Source organism: Panthera leo, chromosome F3 (genome assembly GCF_018350215.1).
Source record: "Panthera leo isolate Ple1 chromosome F3, P.leo_Ple1_pat1.1, whole genome shotgun sequence".
NCBI lineage: Eukaryota > Metazoa > Chordata > Mammalia > Carnivora > Felidae > Panthera > Panthera leo.
The window spans coordinates 5,603,342-5,622,317 of NC_056696.1; the positions used below are offsets into that span (position 1 = coordinate 5,603,342).

General features: G+C 43.3%; 1 protein-coding gene across 2 annotated transcripts in view; it reads right to left on the reverse strand.

The window, feature by feature from the left end:
• Nucleotides 1–18,976, reverse strand: part of EFCAB2 (EF-hand calcium binding domain 2) — a 130,555-nt gene that overhangs the window by 60,905 nt on the left and 50,674 nt on the right. Inside the window, exon 2 of one of the 2 annotated variants that reach the window (XM_042924668.1) lies at nt 7,806–7,885. In XM_042924668.1, coding sequence (XP_042780602.1) covers nt 7,806–7,885 — 80 coding nt within the window. Of the gene's footprint in view, nt 1–7,800; nt 7,886–18,976 lie in introns of both variants that reach the window. The other variant, XM_042924667.1, reaches the window with a different exon arrangement.

Here is an 18,976-nt window from a genome sequence, read left to right on the forward strand (position 1 = left end):
AAATGTTGGCAAGGACATAGAGAACTTGGAACCCTCGTGCTTTGCTGGTAGAAATGTAAAATGATGCAGCTGTTGTGGAAATCGGTGTGGTAGTTTCCTAAAATATTAAACATAGAATTACTACATCATCTAGCAACTCTCCTGCTGGGTGTTCATCCAAAAGAACTGAAAGCAGGGACTTGAACAAATATTTGTTCAGCGATGTTCATAGCAACATTGAGCAAAAAAGCCAAAAGGTGGAAACAACCCAAATGTCTATGAACAGAGGAATGGATAACTAAAACGTGGTGTATACGCACAGGAGAGTATTATTCAGCCTTAAAAAGGTTATGAAATTTGGGGCGCCTGGGTGGCTCAGTCGGTTGAGCATCCGACTTCAGCTCAGGTCATGATCTCGCAGTCTGTGGGTTCAAGCCCCACGTCGGGCTCTGTGCGGACAACTCAGAGCCTGGAGCCTGCTTCTGATTCTGTGTCTCCCTCTCTCTCTGCTCCTCCCCCTCTCATGCTCTGTCTCTCTCACTCTCAAAAAATGAATAAATGTTAAAAAAATGTTTAAATAAAAAAAAAACGTGATGAAATTCTGACACATGTCACAAGGATAAACCTCAAAGATGGTATGCTAGAAGAAATAAACCAGACACAAAAGGGCAAATGTTGTATGACTTTGCTCATATGGCATCCCAAGAACAGTCAAGCTCATAGAGACAGAAAGTAGATGAGTGGCCGCCGGGAGCTAGCGAGAGGGGGAGTGCGGAGTTATTGTTTCAAGGGGTACAGAGTTCCAGTTTGAGAAGATAAGGTTCTGGAGATGCATGGCAGGCATGTGAATGTACTTAAAGCCAATAAATTGTACTTAAAAATGGTTAAAATGTTAAATTTCATGTTATGTACACTTACCACATTAAAACACACACACACACACACACACACACACACGTATTTGCATGGACTGACTCTGGAAAAAAACTTGTAACAATCTTGCTTTAATAAGAGGAACTGGGGCACCTGGGTGGCTCAGCGGGTTGAGCGTCTGGCTCTGGATTTCAGCTCAGGTCATGATCTCACGGTTGACTTCCAGCCCTTCCTCAGGCTCCACACTGATGGTGCAGAGCCTGCTTGGAATTCTCTCTCTCTCTTCCTGTCTCTCTGTTGCTCACTCTCTCTCAAAATAGTTAAATAAACTTTAAAAATAAAATAAAACATGGGGCACTTGGGTGGCTCAGTCGGCTGAGCATCTGACTTCGGCTCAGGTCACAATCTCACCGTTTGTGGTTTGGGCCCCGCGTTGGGCTCTGTGCTGATGGCTCAGAGCCTGGAGCCTGCTTCCGATTCTGTGTCTCCCTCTCTCTCTGCCCCTCCCCTGCTCACACTCTGTCTCACTCTCTCTCTCTCTCTCTCAAAAATAAATAAACATTAAAAAAATTTTTTTAATAAAATAAAACAAAATAAATAAAAAGAGGAACTGGTTAGCCGGAGTTTGAGGTAGAAAGACGTGCCTGTACTATTCTTTGTACCTTTTGAATTTTATCCCTTGTCTGTATCTCATCTATACAAAAATTTGGTTCTCAATCAGTCTTACTGATTGAAATCTGAACACAGAACAGGAAATGTACTTAAGTCACAATGTATCACGCTCTATGTTTTATATGAGGCAAAATTAAAATGGTCCCAATTAATGATATTAAAAATCTGCCTCAATGGTTTTCAAGGTGCCAACTTTCAAAAACTAATTAATCAGGAAAATGAACTTCAGAACTTAAAAACTCAACACACAATGCACAGAAATAAGTAAAACAATTCTTATGAGAGGTTTGTTATGTATAATCGCTAATCCAGAGCAAACAGAGGAAAAACTGCTTTAAATTATTTACTTCAATAATACAAAGTATAATACTACTAATTATATTGTCCTAAAGTATAATACTACTACTAAAGTTACTACTAATAATATAATACTATTAATAATAGCTAGTTTATTCTGAGCTAATATCGTTCTAAGAGCTTTAAAAAATGACCACTGACAACATTGGTTCTCAAATTTTTTGGTTTCAAAATGTGTTTTGCATTCTTAAAAATTATAGAGATCCCCAGAGAGCTTTTCCTTATGTGAGTTATATTTATCTCTATTACCATATTAGAAATTAAACCTCAAAAAATTTAGGGGTGCCTGGGGAGCTCAGTCAGTTAGGCATCAGCTCTTGATTTCAGCTCAGGTCGTGATCTCACGGTTCGTGAGATCAAGCCCCGCAACGGGCTCTGCACTGGCAGCATGGAGCCTGCTTAGGATTCTCTCTCTCCCTCTCTCTCTGCCCCTCCCCTGCACATGCTCTCTCTCAAAATAAATAACTTAAAAAATATTTTAAATATTCACTTAAAAATCTTGTTTACTTTTTTGTTTTATTTTAATAATTAAAAAAAAATTTAATGTTTGTTTATTTTTGAAAGAGAGAGGGAGACAGAGCGTGAGCAGGGGAGAGGCACAGAGAGAGGGAGACACAGCATCCAAAGCAGGCTCCAGCCTCCGAGCCGTCAGCACAGAGCCCGACGCGGGGCTCGAACTCACGAACCGTGAGATCATGAGCTGAGCTGAAGTCAGATGCTTAACCGACTGAGCCACCCAGGCGCCCTTAGAAATCTTTTTTAAATATTTTAAAATATTCATTTAGAAATAATGATAAATAAATCCATTGCAAGTGTATGTAATTTTATGAAAAATAAGTGCATTTTCCAAACAAGAACAAACTGAGTTAGGAGAACGGCACCGTTTTCCATGTTTGCAAATCTCCCTGCTGTCGGGCTTCACAGAAGACAGCTGGATTCTCATATCTGGTTCTGCATTCAATCTGTTGCAATATCACACATCATGTAGCTTTTCAAAACCTCCAACATATACTTGTGAAAAATTGAGAATGAAAATAGCAAATACTGTCTTAAAGTTACTACAAAGATAGTTAAGACCTCCCAGACCCCTGAAAGGATCCTTCCTCTGAGGCCAAAGTGAATAGAGAGAATAAGTAAGTTCCTCAGTCACAGGACTGGCAGTGGAGCCCCGGCAGTCTGATTCCGGACCTGGGGTTGCCCCTCGGACCGGGAGGAAAGCAGCAGAGGCCCATTTCATGATGTTTTACACGGCGGTACAATTTCAAATTCAATCTCTCAATTCGTGCAAAGCAGAGGTGAGGACAAAGGAGAGTAATTGCCCCAAAACTCATCCTAAGGGGGCCCAGGGCTGCCCTACAAAGGAAATGGCACCATACTTACACTGTAGGAGAGACACAGCTAAGTGTCCTGGGAGCCTCTCCAGCAACAGCTCTCTCCCGCCCAAACCGAGCCCTTAGCTACATCTCTGGACTCTCTGTCAGATGCTTCCCTACGCTATTCTTTACATAGCCTTCTGCCTTCAATTCTTTTCTCCCCCAGTTTTATTGAGGAACAATGGACAGATGTCACTGTGTAAGCGTAAGGCCTGCAGCATGACGGTCCGAGTTACGTACGTTGGGACACGGTGACCACAACAGGTCCAACCTACATCCGTCCTCTTATGCAGACGCAATAGAAAGAAAAGAACAGAAAAGGAAAGAAAAGGCCTCCTTGTGATGGGAACTCAGGATTGACGTTCCTCACCTCTTCCCTACAGACCACCCAGCAGCGTTAGCTGTACTCATCCTGTGATGCATCACACCCCGGTGCTTACCACGTAACTAGAGGTTTGCACCTCGCGACCAGCTTCCTCCGGCTCCCCTCCCCCATCCCCGTGTCCAGTAACCACTGGTCCAGTAACCAGTGTCCTGGTCTCCTTTCCTGAGTTTGTTTTTTTATTTGTTCGCATTTTAGATCCCACCTATACGTGAAATCACACGGTCTTTGTCTTTCCCTGACTTACCTCATGAGCATAATTCCCTCAGGATTCAATGATGCTGTCACCAACAGCAGGATTTCCTCATTTTTATGGCCGAATAATATTCTATTGTATATCTATACCGCAACTTCTTTATCCCTCCATCCATCGATGAACACTTAGGTTGTTTCCATGTCTTGTTGTGTTGTTTTTTTTTTAAATTCTTTTTTTGTAATTGTTTAATGTTGGTTTTTTTTTAAATTTTTTTTACATTTGTTTACTTTTGAGAGACAGAGAAACAGAGCACACGTGGGGAGGGGCAGAGAGGGAAGGAGACAGAATCCAAAGCAGACCCGAGGCTCTGAGCTGCCAGCACAGAGCCCGACGCGGGGCTCGATCTCACAGACCGCGAGATCATGACCTGAGCCGAAGTCAGACGCTTAACCAACTCAGCCACCCAGGTGCCCCAATGTTGGTTTTTTTTTTTTATTTATTTATTTTGAGAGAGAGAGAGAGCACAGGGGAGGGGCAGAGAAAGAGGGGCAGAGACAGACAATCCCAAGCAGACTCCGTGCATCAGCACTGAGCCCAACGCAGGGCTCAAACTCACAAACCATGAGATCATGACCTGAGCCGAAATCAAGAGTCTGACACTTAACCGACTGAGCCACCCAGGCACCTCTTTTTTCAATTCTTAATTAAAATTTTGCAAACGAAGAGCAGCAAAGAGACTAGTTCGATCAGATATTAAAACATATATTAAATTTCCAGCAATTAGGACCGGATTGACCTAGTGGAAGACAGAAAGATAAAGCAGGAGATCAGAATACACAGCCCAAATCAGACCCAATTATAGAAAAGGCAGTATGTTGTAAAGTAGGTGTAACAATACAGGTTTAGCAATTTGGAAAAGAAACAAAAGTCTGTGTTTAGACTTCATTTTTAATCACATGCCAACCTAAATTCTAGCTAGATTAACCTTTTAAACAGAGAGCCCTCTGAGGTGAAAGGGAGGACAGCTCACATTCATCACTGCGTTCCCAGAGCCTGGGCTGGGGCCGCTGCTCGGCTGCCCAAACAGAAGGAGCTAATTTGAGTTCCTGCTCGGCTGCTGGCCACTTGTGCCCTCCTGGGCAAGTCACTTAGCTTCTCTGTCTTATAAAGCGTGGATGGGAGTGACAGGAACTGCAGAAGAACAGAAGGGGACGCCTGGGGGCTCAGTCAGTTGAGCATCTGACTCCGGCTCAGGTCATGATCTCGCGGTTTGTGGGTTCGAGCCCCGCGTCGGGCTCTGTGCTGACAGCTCGGAGCCTGGAGCCTGTTTCAGATTCTGTGTCTCCCTCTCTCTGCCTCTTCCCCACTCATGCTCGCTCTCTCTCTCTCTCTCTCTCTCTCAAAAATAAATAAAAACATTAAAAAGAATGTAAAAAAAAGCAAATGAACAGAAGGAATAAAGATTAGAAAGCCACATTCATCCCTGTTGCTACTATTCGAATATGCTTAGCATTAATGCTTCACTGTGTGAAACAATGTCCGTTTGCTCAGGAGCCTTCTTCATGTAATAAAGTAGACAATTTAGGTTGTAAAAATAGACACTCTCCCTCGGGGCCTCGGGAAAAATCTTAAATTTTGAATGACAAAAAGATAAACATCCCAGAAGCATGTTTGTTTCTCTTCAACGAGCCCTTGTACCAGAAAAAGGGCCCGCATCATTGCTCTACGAGATTTGGCAGATTTTCTTGAACAAACTGTTTACCTTCTCTTTGTCTCCAGAAACTAGAGATGCCGACTTTTTTTTTTTTAACGTTTATTCATTTTTTGAAAGACAGAGACAGAGGGCGAGCAGGGGAGGGGAGCAGAGTGTGAGCAGAGAGAGGGAGACACAGAATCCAAAGCAGGCTCCAGGCTCCGAGCTGTCAGCACAGAGCCCAACGCGGGGCTCGAACTCACAAACCGCGAGATCATGACCTGAGCCGAAGTCGGACGCTCAACCGACTGAGCCACCCAGGCGCCCCTACAGATGCCAACTCTTGCCACACAAATAAAAAGACTGAGATGAGGGAAGGTCCCCGAAGCCCCCCACACCCAACAACAGGTCACCTGTCAGACACAAGCCTCAAGCAAATGCTGGTTTCTCTTCTCTGCTCCCCTGGTCTTCCTCTGGCTCTCCCTGACCTCTCTAACACTACCTCTGTCCCCTGCCCCCTGGGGAACCTTCCAGCCTCAGCAAGAGGTCTGAGGCGAAGGCAAGAGCCATCCTTGGATTGAGTCGTTCATGCCACATGCTCCCCACCTCATCCCAAACCCTGTCACCGGCACGACTGCCCCACCGGATGTCTTCCTCCTATGATATACCCACCCTGAGGATAAAGTGCCCCCCACAAGTGGCACCCGTGTGGCCCGCGCTGTGGCCAGAGCATCTGAAGCCCAGCACGTGAGCCACACACATCCTCGGCAACAGCTGGGCCAAGGCTCACACAAGGCCGACTGCGCTGGTGGTTCTGGAACGGAATTCCCAACCTTATCTATCGCCTGCTTCAAGGCCCAGAAACACGGTGGAGGGAGAAACTCAACTTTATAAAGTAATGAACGGCACCGCCCCTTCTCAGTCTCCTCTCCTACAGTCACACCTGTGCCTTCAGGGATGAAGACACTATACAATACACACAGTTACAATGTGTGGCCAACAAAATAAAATCGCATGCATTGGTTCCGCCGGTGTGGCTCCTTTAAAGCACTGAGTCCCCTGACTAGCCCCTCTGTCACTTGCCACTGCTTCGCTGGCCTCTGTGTCCTCGCTTCTGAGTTTCGAGACTGTGATCCCCCCACATGTTCCTCGTTCGGCTCGGTCTCCTGGAAGGAAGGTCCGTGGCCTCTCTGGGATGTCCGTGGCCTGGATCCCACAGCCTCTGCTGTTCTCGTGGACAGTCTCTTCTGCCTTTTTGTTTTGCTTTGTTTCCTTTCTGGTCTCAAACTATTGTCTCCTGTCCTCCATTCCCGATCTAGCAGTATTCGTGTCTCTCTCTCCTCTTTGTATGTTCTTCTGTTCGGGTTCTTTTTGTTACTTGACTTGGGGAGCATATCACTGTTCAAGCATTATTAATCTTTCTTTGTAATTTCTGGCTCAATCACATAAAACCTATTTATTTTTTTATTTAAAATTTTTTAATGTTTATTCATTTTTGAGAGACAGAGAGAGACAGAGCACGAGCGGAAAAGGGGCAGAGAGAGAGGGAGACACAGAATCCGAAGCAGGTGCCAGGCTCCGAGCTGTCAGCACAGAGCCTGACGTGGGGCTCAAACCCACGAACTGTGAGCTCATGACCTGAGCCAAAGTCGGACACTCAACCGAGTGAGCCACCCAGGCGCCCCACAAAACCTACTTATTTTAAAAGCAAATTCCAGGGGTGCCTGGGTGGCTCAGTCGGTTAAGCGTCCGACTTCGGCTCAGGTCATGATCTCACGGTCTGTGGGTTCGAGCCCCGCTTTGGGCTCTGTGCTGACAGCTCAGAGCCTGGAGCCTGTTTCAGATTCTGTGTCTCCTTCTCTCTGTGACCCTCCCCCGTTCATGCTCTGTCTCTGTCTCAAAAATAAATAAATGTTAAAAAAAAAATTAAAAAAAAATAATAAAAGCAAATTCCGTTCACTCGACTCAACCAATAGTTACCGAGCGCCAACTATGTGCCCAGCAATCATGCTACAGCAGGGGTCACCTCACTCACAGAATTTACAGTCCGGAGGTTGCAGCAGGCAATGTGGATATTCTTTTCACCAGGTTATAAAGAACAGGAAACAGTATTGATCCAAAGCACTAGCTAGTAGAGGGCTTCCACAGAGCACAGGGAAATAAACACTTTTAAACAGCAGAAGAAATCCAAGACCTGGAAAAAGACAAGACCCCTCTTCTATTTTAGGAGTTGTGTCCGTCATTTAGAATCAGAACAAAGAAGACACGTCCAAACCTCACATCCACCGTATTATTCGCCTCGTGGTCAAACACTTCAAAGGCGTCTTTGATTTTTTTGTGGAACTCTGCTACGGTTATGTCTGCAAAAGACAAAGTAAATAAAAATTGTTTTAATTACGCTCCCTTTGGATTCCGAACAGAAATTTCAGCCGCTCAGCTAGAACTTCTCAATAAGGAAGAGCACGCGCAACTCTCCTCATCTTAACGCACCAGTTAGCGTGCTTACCTCCCTCTAGAGGAGTCAGGGAACGGACGGACTCTCGTTTCCCGAGGCACGAGACACACACGGTGTATTATCGGAGTACCTATGCCTCTCGAGTACACAGCCTCACGGGGTTTACACGTGTACAGGGTCATGGGGCCACTGCGATCGACACACAGGAAGCTTCCAACACGGCGTATCTTCTGTCCCGAGTCGTCTGGGCAGAGAGTCCCAGCCGAAGAGGCAGAAGGAACCCAGCACTAGATACTGATTGTAGGTCACCGGCATGCCCACCTGCCCTGCTTTATCCTGTGCCTGAGGAGGGCGGAAGCCGGGGGCTGGGAAGGCCTGCAAAGGCCACATGTGATACTCTCTCAAAGAGCTTCCAAACGAGTTTTGAGACTAAGAATTACTTCTCTGGAACAATTAGGAAGTCATTTATTCGGTAAGTATTTATTGAGGCTCTACTATGTGCTGGACACGACTGTCAGTGCTAAGGTTACAGCTAGGAGCAGAATGGACAGAAGCCCCTACCTCATGGAGCTATGCGTACTGGAAGAGATACAGAAGCTCACACATACACTGTAGGTCAAATGGGCCTGGAAAACATAAAGCAGGGAAGGCCTATGAAGAGTGCTGGCTGTGTGGGTGGGGGAGGATGGGGGGTGTGGGGGGAAGGCCTCCTTAGTGATGAGGGGGAAGAGGCAGCCTTGTGAATATCCACAGGAGGAGTTTTTAGGCAAAGAGAACAGCAGAGGCAGAAGGGTAGGAAATAAGGTCAGAAGGTGTGCATTCGGGGATTTGGGGGCAGAAGACGGGTTCTATACCTGCATGCTGCTTTAAGGATTTTGTTTTTTACTTTAAATGAGATGATGAATCACTGGAGGCTTCTAAGCAGTGCTGTGACATAGCCTGGCTTATATTCACTTCAGCTACGATGTTAAGAATATACTGGAAAGGGGTGCCTGGGTGGCCCAGTCGGTTAAGCATCTGACTTCAGCTCAGGTCATGATCTCACAGTTCGTAGGTTCAAGCCCCACATCAGGCTCTGTGCTGACAGCTCAGAGCCTGGAGCCTGCTTCGGATTCTGTGTCTCCTTCTCTCTGTGCCCCTCCCCTGCTCACACTCTGTCTCTCAAAAATAAATAAATGTTAAAAAAAAAAATAATAATAATAATAAAAGAATATACTGGAAAAGGACACCTGGGTGGCTCAGTCGGTCAAGCGTCTGATTCTTGGTTTCAGCTCAGGTCATGATCTCACCGTTTGTAGGTTTGAGTCCTGCATTGGGCTATGTGCTGACAGTGCAGAACCTGCCTGGGATTCTCTCTGTCCCTCTCTCTCTGCCCTTCCCCGATCACTCTCTCTCTCAAAATAAATAAATTAATTAAAAAAATTTTTTTTAATGTTTATTCATTTTTGAGAGACAGAGACAGAGCATGAACGGGGGAGGGGCAGAGAGAGAAGGAGACACAGAATCCCAAGCAGGCTCCAGGCTCCGAGCTGTCAGCACAGAGCCCGATGCGGGGTTCGAAGTCACGAACCATGAGATCTTGATCGGACGCTTAACCAACTGAGCCACCCAGACTCCCCTTAAAGGATGTCCTGGAAAGGGACAAGGGTGGAAAGAGAGACTACTTAGGAGGTTATTGCAATATTCTAGAGGGAGACTGATGGTGGCAGGGATAAAAATGGAAGCAGTTGGAGACGGTGAGAAATGACAGGATTCTGGATATATTCTAAAGGGCACAGCAAACAAGACTCGCTGATAGGTTTGGTGTTAGGTGCAGAGAAAAAGATAAGAATTAAGGTTGACTCCAACGTGTCTGGCTGAGTGGAAGCCTAAAGGGGGAAAATGCAGTGAAGTCTCAAATTTTATTTTTTAGATACTAAGTAAAACTAGGACACCTAGAAAGGGAGAGATTGATTTTATATAATTATTTTAATTATAAATAGAATACCATCAAATTATAGAAAATGGGGGGAAGGGGGGATTTACTCATATTCCCTTTACCCTAACATAACCACGAATCACTTTGCTAGATTTTCATCCAATCTTTCTTCGCACACAACCTTTAGTATATTGTATTTCATACACTATCCTTTCGCTCAACGAAAACTTACTGAATACAACACTACGTACCAGGTTTGCGTCAGATGCCGTATCCACATTTATAAACAGCAAGGTATCCACCAAAGTTCAGAGGGGTTGCTCTCTCCCACACTCTAATTGCTAGTACTCCTTAGTTAAGAACCGTAACTCTTAATTCCTTCACTTAAATGCTATACCTTTCCAGGCTACAACATAACCTACCTAACCTTCCATTTTTAACAGTACCAAAGGAATATGCCACAACTTACTGATATTAATTTTTCTTTATTACAAAAAAACATGGCAGTGAGCCACATTTGCTAACTTCACAAGCAAAAAACAAAAAAATGTCATCTGATTATTTAAATTTACTCTCCTTTGATCACAAGCGGACCTGCTGTGAACGATCGGTTCTTGTTGTCTGCTCACTCCTCTAGGATCTCCCGTTTTTTCTTGGCAATTTTTGTAGGTGCTCTTTAAATAATGAAGACTTAACCTTGTGTCATAATTACTGCAAAAAAAATTCCAGGTCAGTTGTTTGCATTTGTTTTTCTAAAATAGAACGAGCTTCACATCCTTGCTGACCATCCATAGCATACCAGATTATTGGAAGAAAAAAAGGATACGGAAGAAAGTTTAGATTAGGTAAAAATCACTTTGAATCCTACCATGTGGGGTTAGCTACTCTCTTGTTGTCCTCTAATCTAACTTTCACTCAACAATAAATTGTGAGCATCCTGCATTTCAAAAATATGTTTATTACATTATCATTTCTAGTGACTGCTTGGTATACCATTATAGAGATTTATCATAATTTATTTAACCAACCCTCTAAGTGTAGGCATTTCGGCCGTTTCCAATTTTCCATTGTTACAGTTATTCTTTGGTGAACAGTTTTGTCCATTTCATCTTTGTGAGTTTGTCTTATTATCTCACTGAAATACAGTGGGTTGCAACAGCTGAATTTGTGTGGGACATTGGGAAGGGTCTAATTAGTCATAATAATGTCTTGGGAAAGTCTCACTGGTTGTAACACTGCCAGTGCAGAAAACTGATGTCTGCTTTCTAAGTTTAAGGTCATGTTATTAATTTTTTTAAGTTCTTATTCAAATTCCAGTTAGTTAACGTACAGTGTAATATAGTTTCAGGCGTACAATTTAGTGATTCGGCACTTGCATACATCACCCCATGGTCATCACAACAGGTGATGACTTAATCCCCATCACTTATTTCACCCATCCCCCGCCCACTTCCTTCTGGGGACCATCAATTTGTTCTCTATAGCTAAGAGTCTGTTTCTTGGTTTGCCTCTCTTTTTTCTCCCTTTGCTCCTTTGTTTTGTTTCTTGAATTCCACATATGAATGAAATCATAGGGTATTTGTCTTTCTCTGACTTATTTCACTTAGCATAGAACTCTCTAGCTCCATCCATGTCATTGCAAATGGCAAGATTTCATTCTTTTTATGTCTGAGTAAATTCCATTGTATAGATATACCACATCTTCCTTATCCATTCCCCAGTCAATGGACACTGGGGCTGTTTCCATAATTTGGCTGTTATAGGTAATACTGCTATTAATCAGAGTACATGTATCCCTTTGAATTAGTATTTTTGTATTCTTCGGGTAAATATCTATCAGTGCGATTGCTGGATCGTAGCGCAGTTCTGGTTTTAACTTTCTGAGAAACCTCCATTTTTCCCACAGTGGTTGCACCAGTTTGCATTCCCATCAACAGTCCAGAGGGTTCCCCTTTCTCCACATCCTCTCCAACACCTGCTGTTTCTTGGGTTGTTGATTTTAGCCATTCTGACAGGTGTAAGGTGATACCTCATTGAACTTCTGGCTTGTATTTCCCTGGTGATGAGTGATGTGCAGCATCATTTCAAGTGCCTGTTGGCCATCTGCGTGTCTTCTTCGGAGAAATGTCTGTTCATGTTTTTTGTCCATTTTTAATTGGATTATTCATTTTTTGAGTGTTGAATTTTATAAGTTCTTTATATTTTTGAGGTACTAACCCTTTATCAGCTATGTCATTTGCAAATATCTTCTCCCATTCCACAGGTTGCTTTTAGTTTTGTTGATTGTTTCTTTTGCTGTGCAGAAGCTTCTTCTCTTGACAATAGTTCATTTTTGCTTTTGTTTCCCTTGCCTTAAGAGGTGTATTTAGAAGAAGTTGCTATGGCCAATGTCAAAGAGGCTACTAAGTGTGTTCTCCTCTAAAATGTTTATGATTTCAGTTCTCCCATTTAGGTCTTTCATGCATTTTGAATTTATTTGTGTGTATGGTGTAAGAAGGTGGTCCAGTTTCATTCTTTTGCATGCTCCTTTCCAGTTTTCCCAACATTTGTTGAAGGAGACTGTCGTTTTCCCATTGGATATTCTCTTACTTTATTGAAGATTAATTGACCATAAAGTTGCGGGGTTGTTTCTGGGTTTTCTACTCTGTTTCATGTGTCTGTTTCTGTCCCAGTACCATACTGTTTGGATGACTACAGCTTTGTAACACAGCTTGAAGTTTGGATTTGTGACGCCTCCAGCTTTGTTTTGCTTTTTCAAGGTTGGTCTGGCTATTTGGGGGCTTTTGTGGTTCCATAAAAAACCACATTGTAGCCATATTTGTTCTTCCATGAGCATGGAATGTCTCTCCATTCCTTTGCGTCCTCTTCAATTTCTTTCATCAATGTTTTGTAGTTTTTGGAGTCCGGGTCTCACCTCTTTGGTTAGGATTTATTCCTAGGTATCTTATTGGTTTTGGTGCAATTGTAAATGGGCCTCCTTTCTTCATTTCTCTTTCTGCTATTTCATTATTGGTTTATAGAAATGCCACTGATTTCCGTACATTGATTTTGTAGCCTGCAAATCTGCTGAATTCAGCTACCAGTTCCAGGAGTTTTTTCATGCAGTCTGTAGGGTTTTCTATATCGAGTATCATGTCATCTGCAAATAGTGAAAGTTTGACTTCTTTCTTGCTGATTTAGATGCCTTCTATTTCTTTTGTTGTCTGATCACAGTGGCTAGGTCTTCCAGCACTATGTTAAATAACAGCAGTGAAAGTGGACACCCCTGTCTTGTCCCTGACTCTAGAGGAAAAGTGCTCAGTTTTTCCCCATTGGGGATGATATTAGCTTTGAGTTTTTCATAGACAGCCTTTATGATGTTGAGTCATGTTCCTTCTAAACCTACTATTGAGTGTTTTTATCATGACATTAACTTTAAGGTCACTGAAAAATTATATTATCTTTTATTCTTAGGTAGTCACAGCAGATGAGTTTTCTTTTTCTACTTTAAAGTTTTGAAACTTATCCTCTGAGGAGCTTCCTGGTTGGTGCATATATGGAGGTCCTGGGAGAGAGGCCAATCCGGGGAGGGCACGGAAGCACCACACACTTGCCCTCATACCTCACCCTATGCCCCTCCTATCTGGCTGGTCCTGGGTTGGAAACTCGGGAGGAATATTGGAGGTTCAGTCCAACTCTTGACTGGAGTTGTGAATACTTCCCACAACGCAGACGATGTGCCCTTCTCCAGACTTTGCCTGATGAGCTCTGCAAGACAGAGAACCCCCCACAGGCAGCCTATCTCAACGCCAGACAGACACTTCTATTGTGATATCTGGTCTTATAGTGTACTGCTGTCACATCCCTAAGCCAAGTATAAATGATTTTCGTACTATCCAAACATTCTTTGTTGGGGAATTATTCTAACTTTTAATCGATGTCTAAATAAAGGATATATGCACCCCAGTGTGTATGCAAGACAATACAATGGGTGTGAAGAAAACTTATAATAATTACAATGGGAAGGGGAGGGGAGGGGAGGGGAGAGGAGGGGAGGGGAGGGGAGGGCAGGGGAGGGGAGGGGAGGGGAGGAACTTATCCTTTGAAAGGACCAAGAAGGAGGGAGAAAATCACCTTGTTCTGGAGATTTGATGAATACTCAATTCAATTTTTTTCTACAATTTAAAAATACACTTTACGCTTTCATACATATGACATTTATTTTGACTTGATTCAAAGTGACAGACTAGCTTCTAATCTTAGTTTAGTAATTTCTAATTTTCTAAGCATTTGATTTATTTCCTCCTACTTCACAATGTGATCTAGTGTCCTATGTGATGGAGACTACCTCTATTGACTGTGTATTCTACTGACTCTATTCTGATTTGTATGTCTAGTCTTATGCAATTAGCATACTAATTTATTTATTGCCACTGTATCGGTCTTCTTTTTAGGAATGTTCATTGATATGTTCACCAGTTTATTCTTCCAAAAGAAATTTAGAAATTCAAATAAAGTTTAGAAAGGCCAAATAAATACCACTGGGAGTTGTACTGCTATTGCAATGAAGCTACACAGTGAGAAAGAATGAAGATTTTTAAGTATGTAGTTTTCACATCTAAGCGATATATATTAGTTATACATCCCTTTTCTATCTCTAAATTAAATATTGCACATTATAGTTTTCCTCCTATAAGTCATATACAATTCTCCAAGAAGACTATGCCTGAGTATTTTTATGGGTTTTGAAGATTTCAAGTGAGAATTTTTTTTTTATTAATTTATTTATTTGGAGAGGGAGAGTGTGAGCAGGGGAGGGGAAGAGAGAGAGGGAGAGAGAGAATCCTAAGCAGACTCTGCACTGTCAGGCAGAGTCCCATGCAGGGGTTGATCCCAGGAACTGGAAGAAAATGACCTGAGCCGAAATCAAGAGTTGGATGCTTAACAGACTGAGCCACCCAGGCGCCCCACGCGGGAATCATTTTTTAAAACCCTGTAATTTTGGGGAGTTGAGGTAAATGTTGAGTGTCTTATTGCTGCTACTTATGTTATATGCATCTATTTCCTGAAACTTTTATTAATTATAATCGCTTTCCAGTTGGTTATATTTTCTGATCTTACATTTTGTCTCTTCTTTCTAAAATTTATACTTTTTAGTTCCTCTTCATGACTTATCGCACTAAGCAGCTACCAAAACAACTTCAGTGCATCAAGTGGTAGTGATGATTTTTGGTTTTTAAAAAATTATGTTTTTAAGTTTACTTATTTTTGAGAGAGAGAGAGACAGAGAGAGAGGGCACACGCGGGCACGTGCAAGTGGGGGAGGGGCAGAGAGGGAGGGAGACAGAGAATCCCAAGCAGGCTCTGTGCTGACAACAGACAGCCCCATGTGGGGCTTGAACCCACAAACCGTGAGATCATGACCTGAGCCGAAGTCAGATGTTTAACCGACTGAGCCACCCAGCCGCCCCGAAGCAATATTATTATTTAATAGATTCGAGCACTAGTCTTTGACCAGCAAAGTTCATGCTGACTTGTGTCCTGAAACAGGAGTTACCTACAGCTGAAGGCAGCATTCCTCGATTTCTCTAAGTTTACATATAAACAACAGGCACTGGGGCACCTGGGGGCTCAGTCAGTTAAGCGCCTGACCCTTGATTTCCACCCAGGTCACGATCTCATGGTTCGGAAGATCGAGCCCCGCGTTGGGGTCGGCACTGAGAGCGTGGAGCCTGCATAGGATTCTGTCTCTCTCCCTCTCTCTCTGCCCCGGCCTCACTCACTCTCTCTCTCAAAATAAATAAACTGAAAAAAAAAGAAAAGGGGGTACTAACTTTAACACCTTCTTTTCAATATTTTCTAAATTTTCTGCAGCGCACTTTTTCACACCCATTCCTCAAGATGCTTCTCAATAAATGACTTCAGTGATCAATATTTCCGGGAACCTTTGAGTACTACAGTCTCCTCTTGGAAATACGTGATGCGTGTTACTATATTAAAGTCTTTAGGATGTTCTACAGCAAAGAAACCTGTTCACCTTAACGCAGCGTTTTCCAAAAGTACCTGATCACGTAATCTCCTTTCTCCAATCATCACCTGTCGGGAATAATTAATGCCTGAATTGAACTCTGGGACTTCCCTAACTCAGGAATCCTCACCTACGGGCCACTGGCAACATGTGAACGGATAACGGTCACCAAAAATACTGATCCTCTCGTCCTTCGCTGTGGCCAGATGAGGCCGGCAGCTGAGCACATCTTTCTATTCCAGGGCTTCCCAAAGGAGGTTCAGGGGAGCACAGGAGCTGATGGCATGTCCCTTCCCACGGGTGGCAAGCACAACAAATGCCAGCAGACACCCACTGCCCCACATCACTAAGGAGGTGATCTACCACATGGGCTCTCATTTCAGAAACCATATACCGGGGGTGCCTGGGTGGCTCAGTCGGTTAAGCGTCTGACTTCGGCTCAGGTCGTGATCTCACCGTTTGTGGGTTCCAGCCCGGCGTCGGGCTCTGTGCTGACAGCTCGGAGCCCGGAGCCTGCTTCGGATTCTGGGTCTCCCTCTCTCTCTCTCTGCCCCTCCCCCGCTTGCACTCTCTCTCTCTCTCTCTCTCTCTCTCAAAAAAAAACAAACATTTAAAAAAATTTAAAAAAAAAACTATATACCAAATACATCCCTGCCTACCATGGACGAAGCACAAGGAGTTGCTGGAGAAGTCCATGTTCCCGATGTCCAAGGACATCGTGTGCAACCCAATCTGTGATCCACTGGGACTGAGGGGATTCATGGGTCTAGGTAACAGCCCCAGATCCCTACCTTCCCATAAATCATCTACTTCTGCCCCTCTGCAGCCGATGTGTCCTTCTAGCAGTCTGCTACATGGTTCTAACAACACATGCATGTTACAAAAATTATGTCTTCACCACTATTTTGAAATAATTGATACAAGCATGCTCAAATGGATTAAAAGCAATTTGCATTATTAAAAAATTGTCTAAATTATATCTGCCAATTAAAGGATACATTTTTAGATTATATAAATATAATTTCAACTGTTAGAATATTTTTTAATTTTTTTAACATTAATTTATTATTGAGAAATAGAGAAAGACAGAGCCTGAGCAGGGGAGGGGCAGAGAGAGGGGGAGACACAGAATCGGAAGCAGGCTCCAGGCTCTGAGCTGTCAGTACAGAGCCCGACGCGGGGCTCGAACCCACAATCCACAAGATCACGACCTGAGCCGAAGTTGGATGCTTAACCGACTGAGCCACCCAGGTGTCCCCAACTGTTAGAATTTTTTAATGGTTGAGAAAGATGCTTTTACATTTTTCTCATTGGTGGTAAACTATCAAAAATTGAAGCATAAAGTCTGATATTCAAAAGTATTCTGGAGGGCAGGTGTCTGGCTGGCTCAGTTGGCATGGAGCTCTCAATCTCAGGGTCCTGAATTCAAGCCCCACTTTGGGTGTAGAGCTTACTTTAAAAAAAAAAATAAAAATAAATAAAAAGTATTCTGGGAAGCAAGCTGAAGTTCTTCATTACAATTTTTAAATATATAGGGCGTCTGGGTGGCTCAGTTGGTTGAGCATCCGACTTCGGCTCAGGTCATGATCTCCCGGTCTGTGAGTTCGAGCCCTGCGTCGGGCTCTGTACTAACAGCTCAGAGCCTGGAGCCTGCTTCCGATTCTGTGTCTCCCCCTCTCTCTGCCCCTCCACCACTCGTGCTCTGTCTCTCTCAAAAAGTAAATAAACATTTAAAAAAAATTTTTAATAGAATTTTTAAATATATTTGGAACATTTATATATATAAATTCATCATTTACAAATTTCCTAATACTCTGTGTTTCATTTTCTTATAAAAATAATACAGGAAAGGCAATGATTTTTTTTTCACTAGGCCCCATGCTCATCAGGCCTCAAATTTCCCCTAGCTGTTTACCCCAGTAGCCTATACAAATATTATATTCCATGCTCATGTTTGTAAGTGTTAAAGGCTGGGAATCACTCCCCTAAGGTAAATCACCTAAGTCCTTTGAGAGTGTGTCGCTCATTCTCCTGGTCAACTATCTCAGGGATTTAAGGAATATTAGCAATATTTTCTCCCCTTGCTGCTTACAGCCCCTTGCTCCTAGCCCGTCATGTTTTGTCCAACTCCTTTGATTAAGAAAAATGTCAAACATACAGAGAAGGTGCAAGCTTAGGGTGGGGGTGGGGGATGGGTGAAACAGGTGATGGGGATTCAGGAGGGCACTTATGATGAGCATCAGGTGATAGATCACTATGCTGTACACCTGAAACTAACATTACACTGTATTTTAACTAACTGGAATTAAAATAAAAACTTTAAAGGAAAGAAAAGCTGAGAGCTCAGCACCGTAAGCAACTCTATACCCGCCACGTGCGTTGAACGATGGCTAATATTTTTCCATGTGTGGCTTCCTCCTTCTGTCCCTGTCCCTAAATACATTGAGACATGACAGTACCTCATCCCCAAATGCTTCAGCATGCATTTCCTAAAAATAAGGACAACTCTCCCACATAACCCCCATGTAATTGTGACATTCTTAAAAAGGAGCAAGAATTCACTAAAATCATCTAACAGCTATTTCAATTTTCAGATCTCTCCAGCTGTATCATCATTGCCACTTAGTTTTTCCAACCCAAACTCTAGTCAAAGTTTGTGTGCTCCATTTGTTCTTATTTATTTATTTATTTATTTTGGCCTCTTCTAAACTGAAACAGTCCCCCATCCTTCCTCAGTCTCCTCTCCCTCCCGCCATGAAACCAGCTTGGTGAAGAGACCAAGCATCGCAGTGTCTTACAAAGCGCCCTACATCCCGGCGTGGCCTGGGAGCGTCCTTGCTTCATCCTGTTAAAAACTCCTACTCCATTAAGATTTTTGTTCCTTCAGGACATGTCACCTACTCCTCCTCCTTCTCGTTGCTGCCTTCTGTTGATTCTCTGATCACTGTCCTTCACTTTTTTGTTAGTTTTATTTATTTAAGTAATCTCTACACCTCATGTGGGCTTGAACCCACGACCCCAAGATCAAGAGTGGCATGCTCCCTCCGACTGAGCCAGCCAGGTGCCCCTGA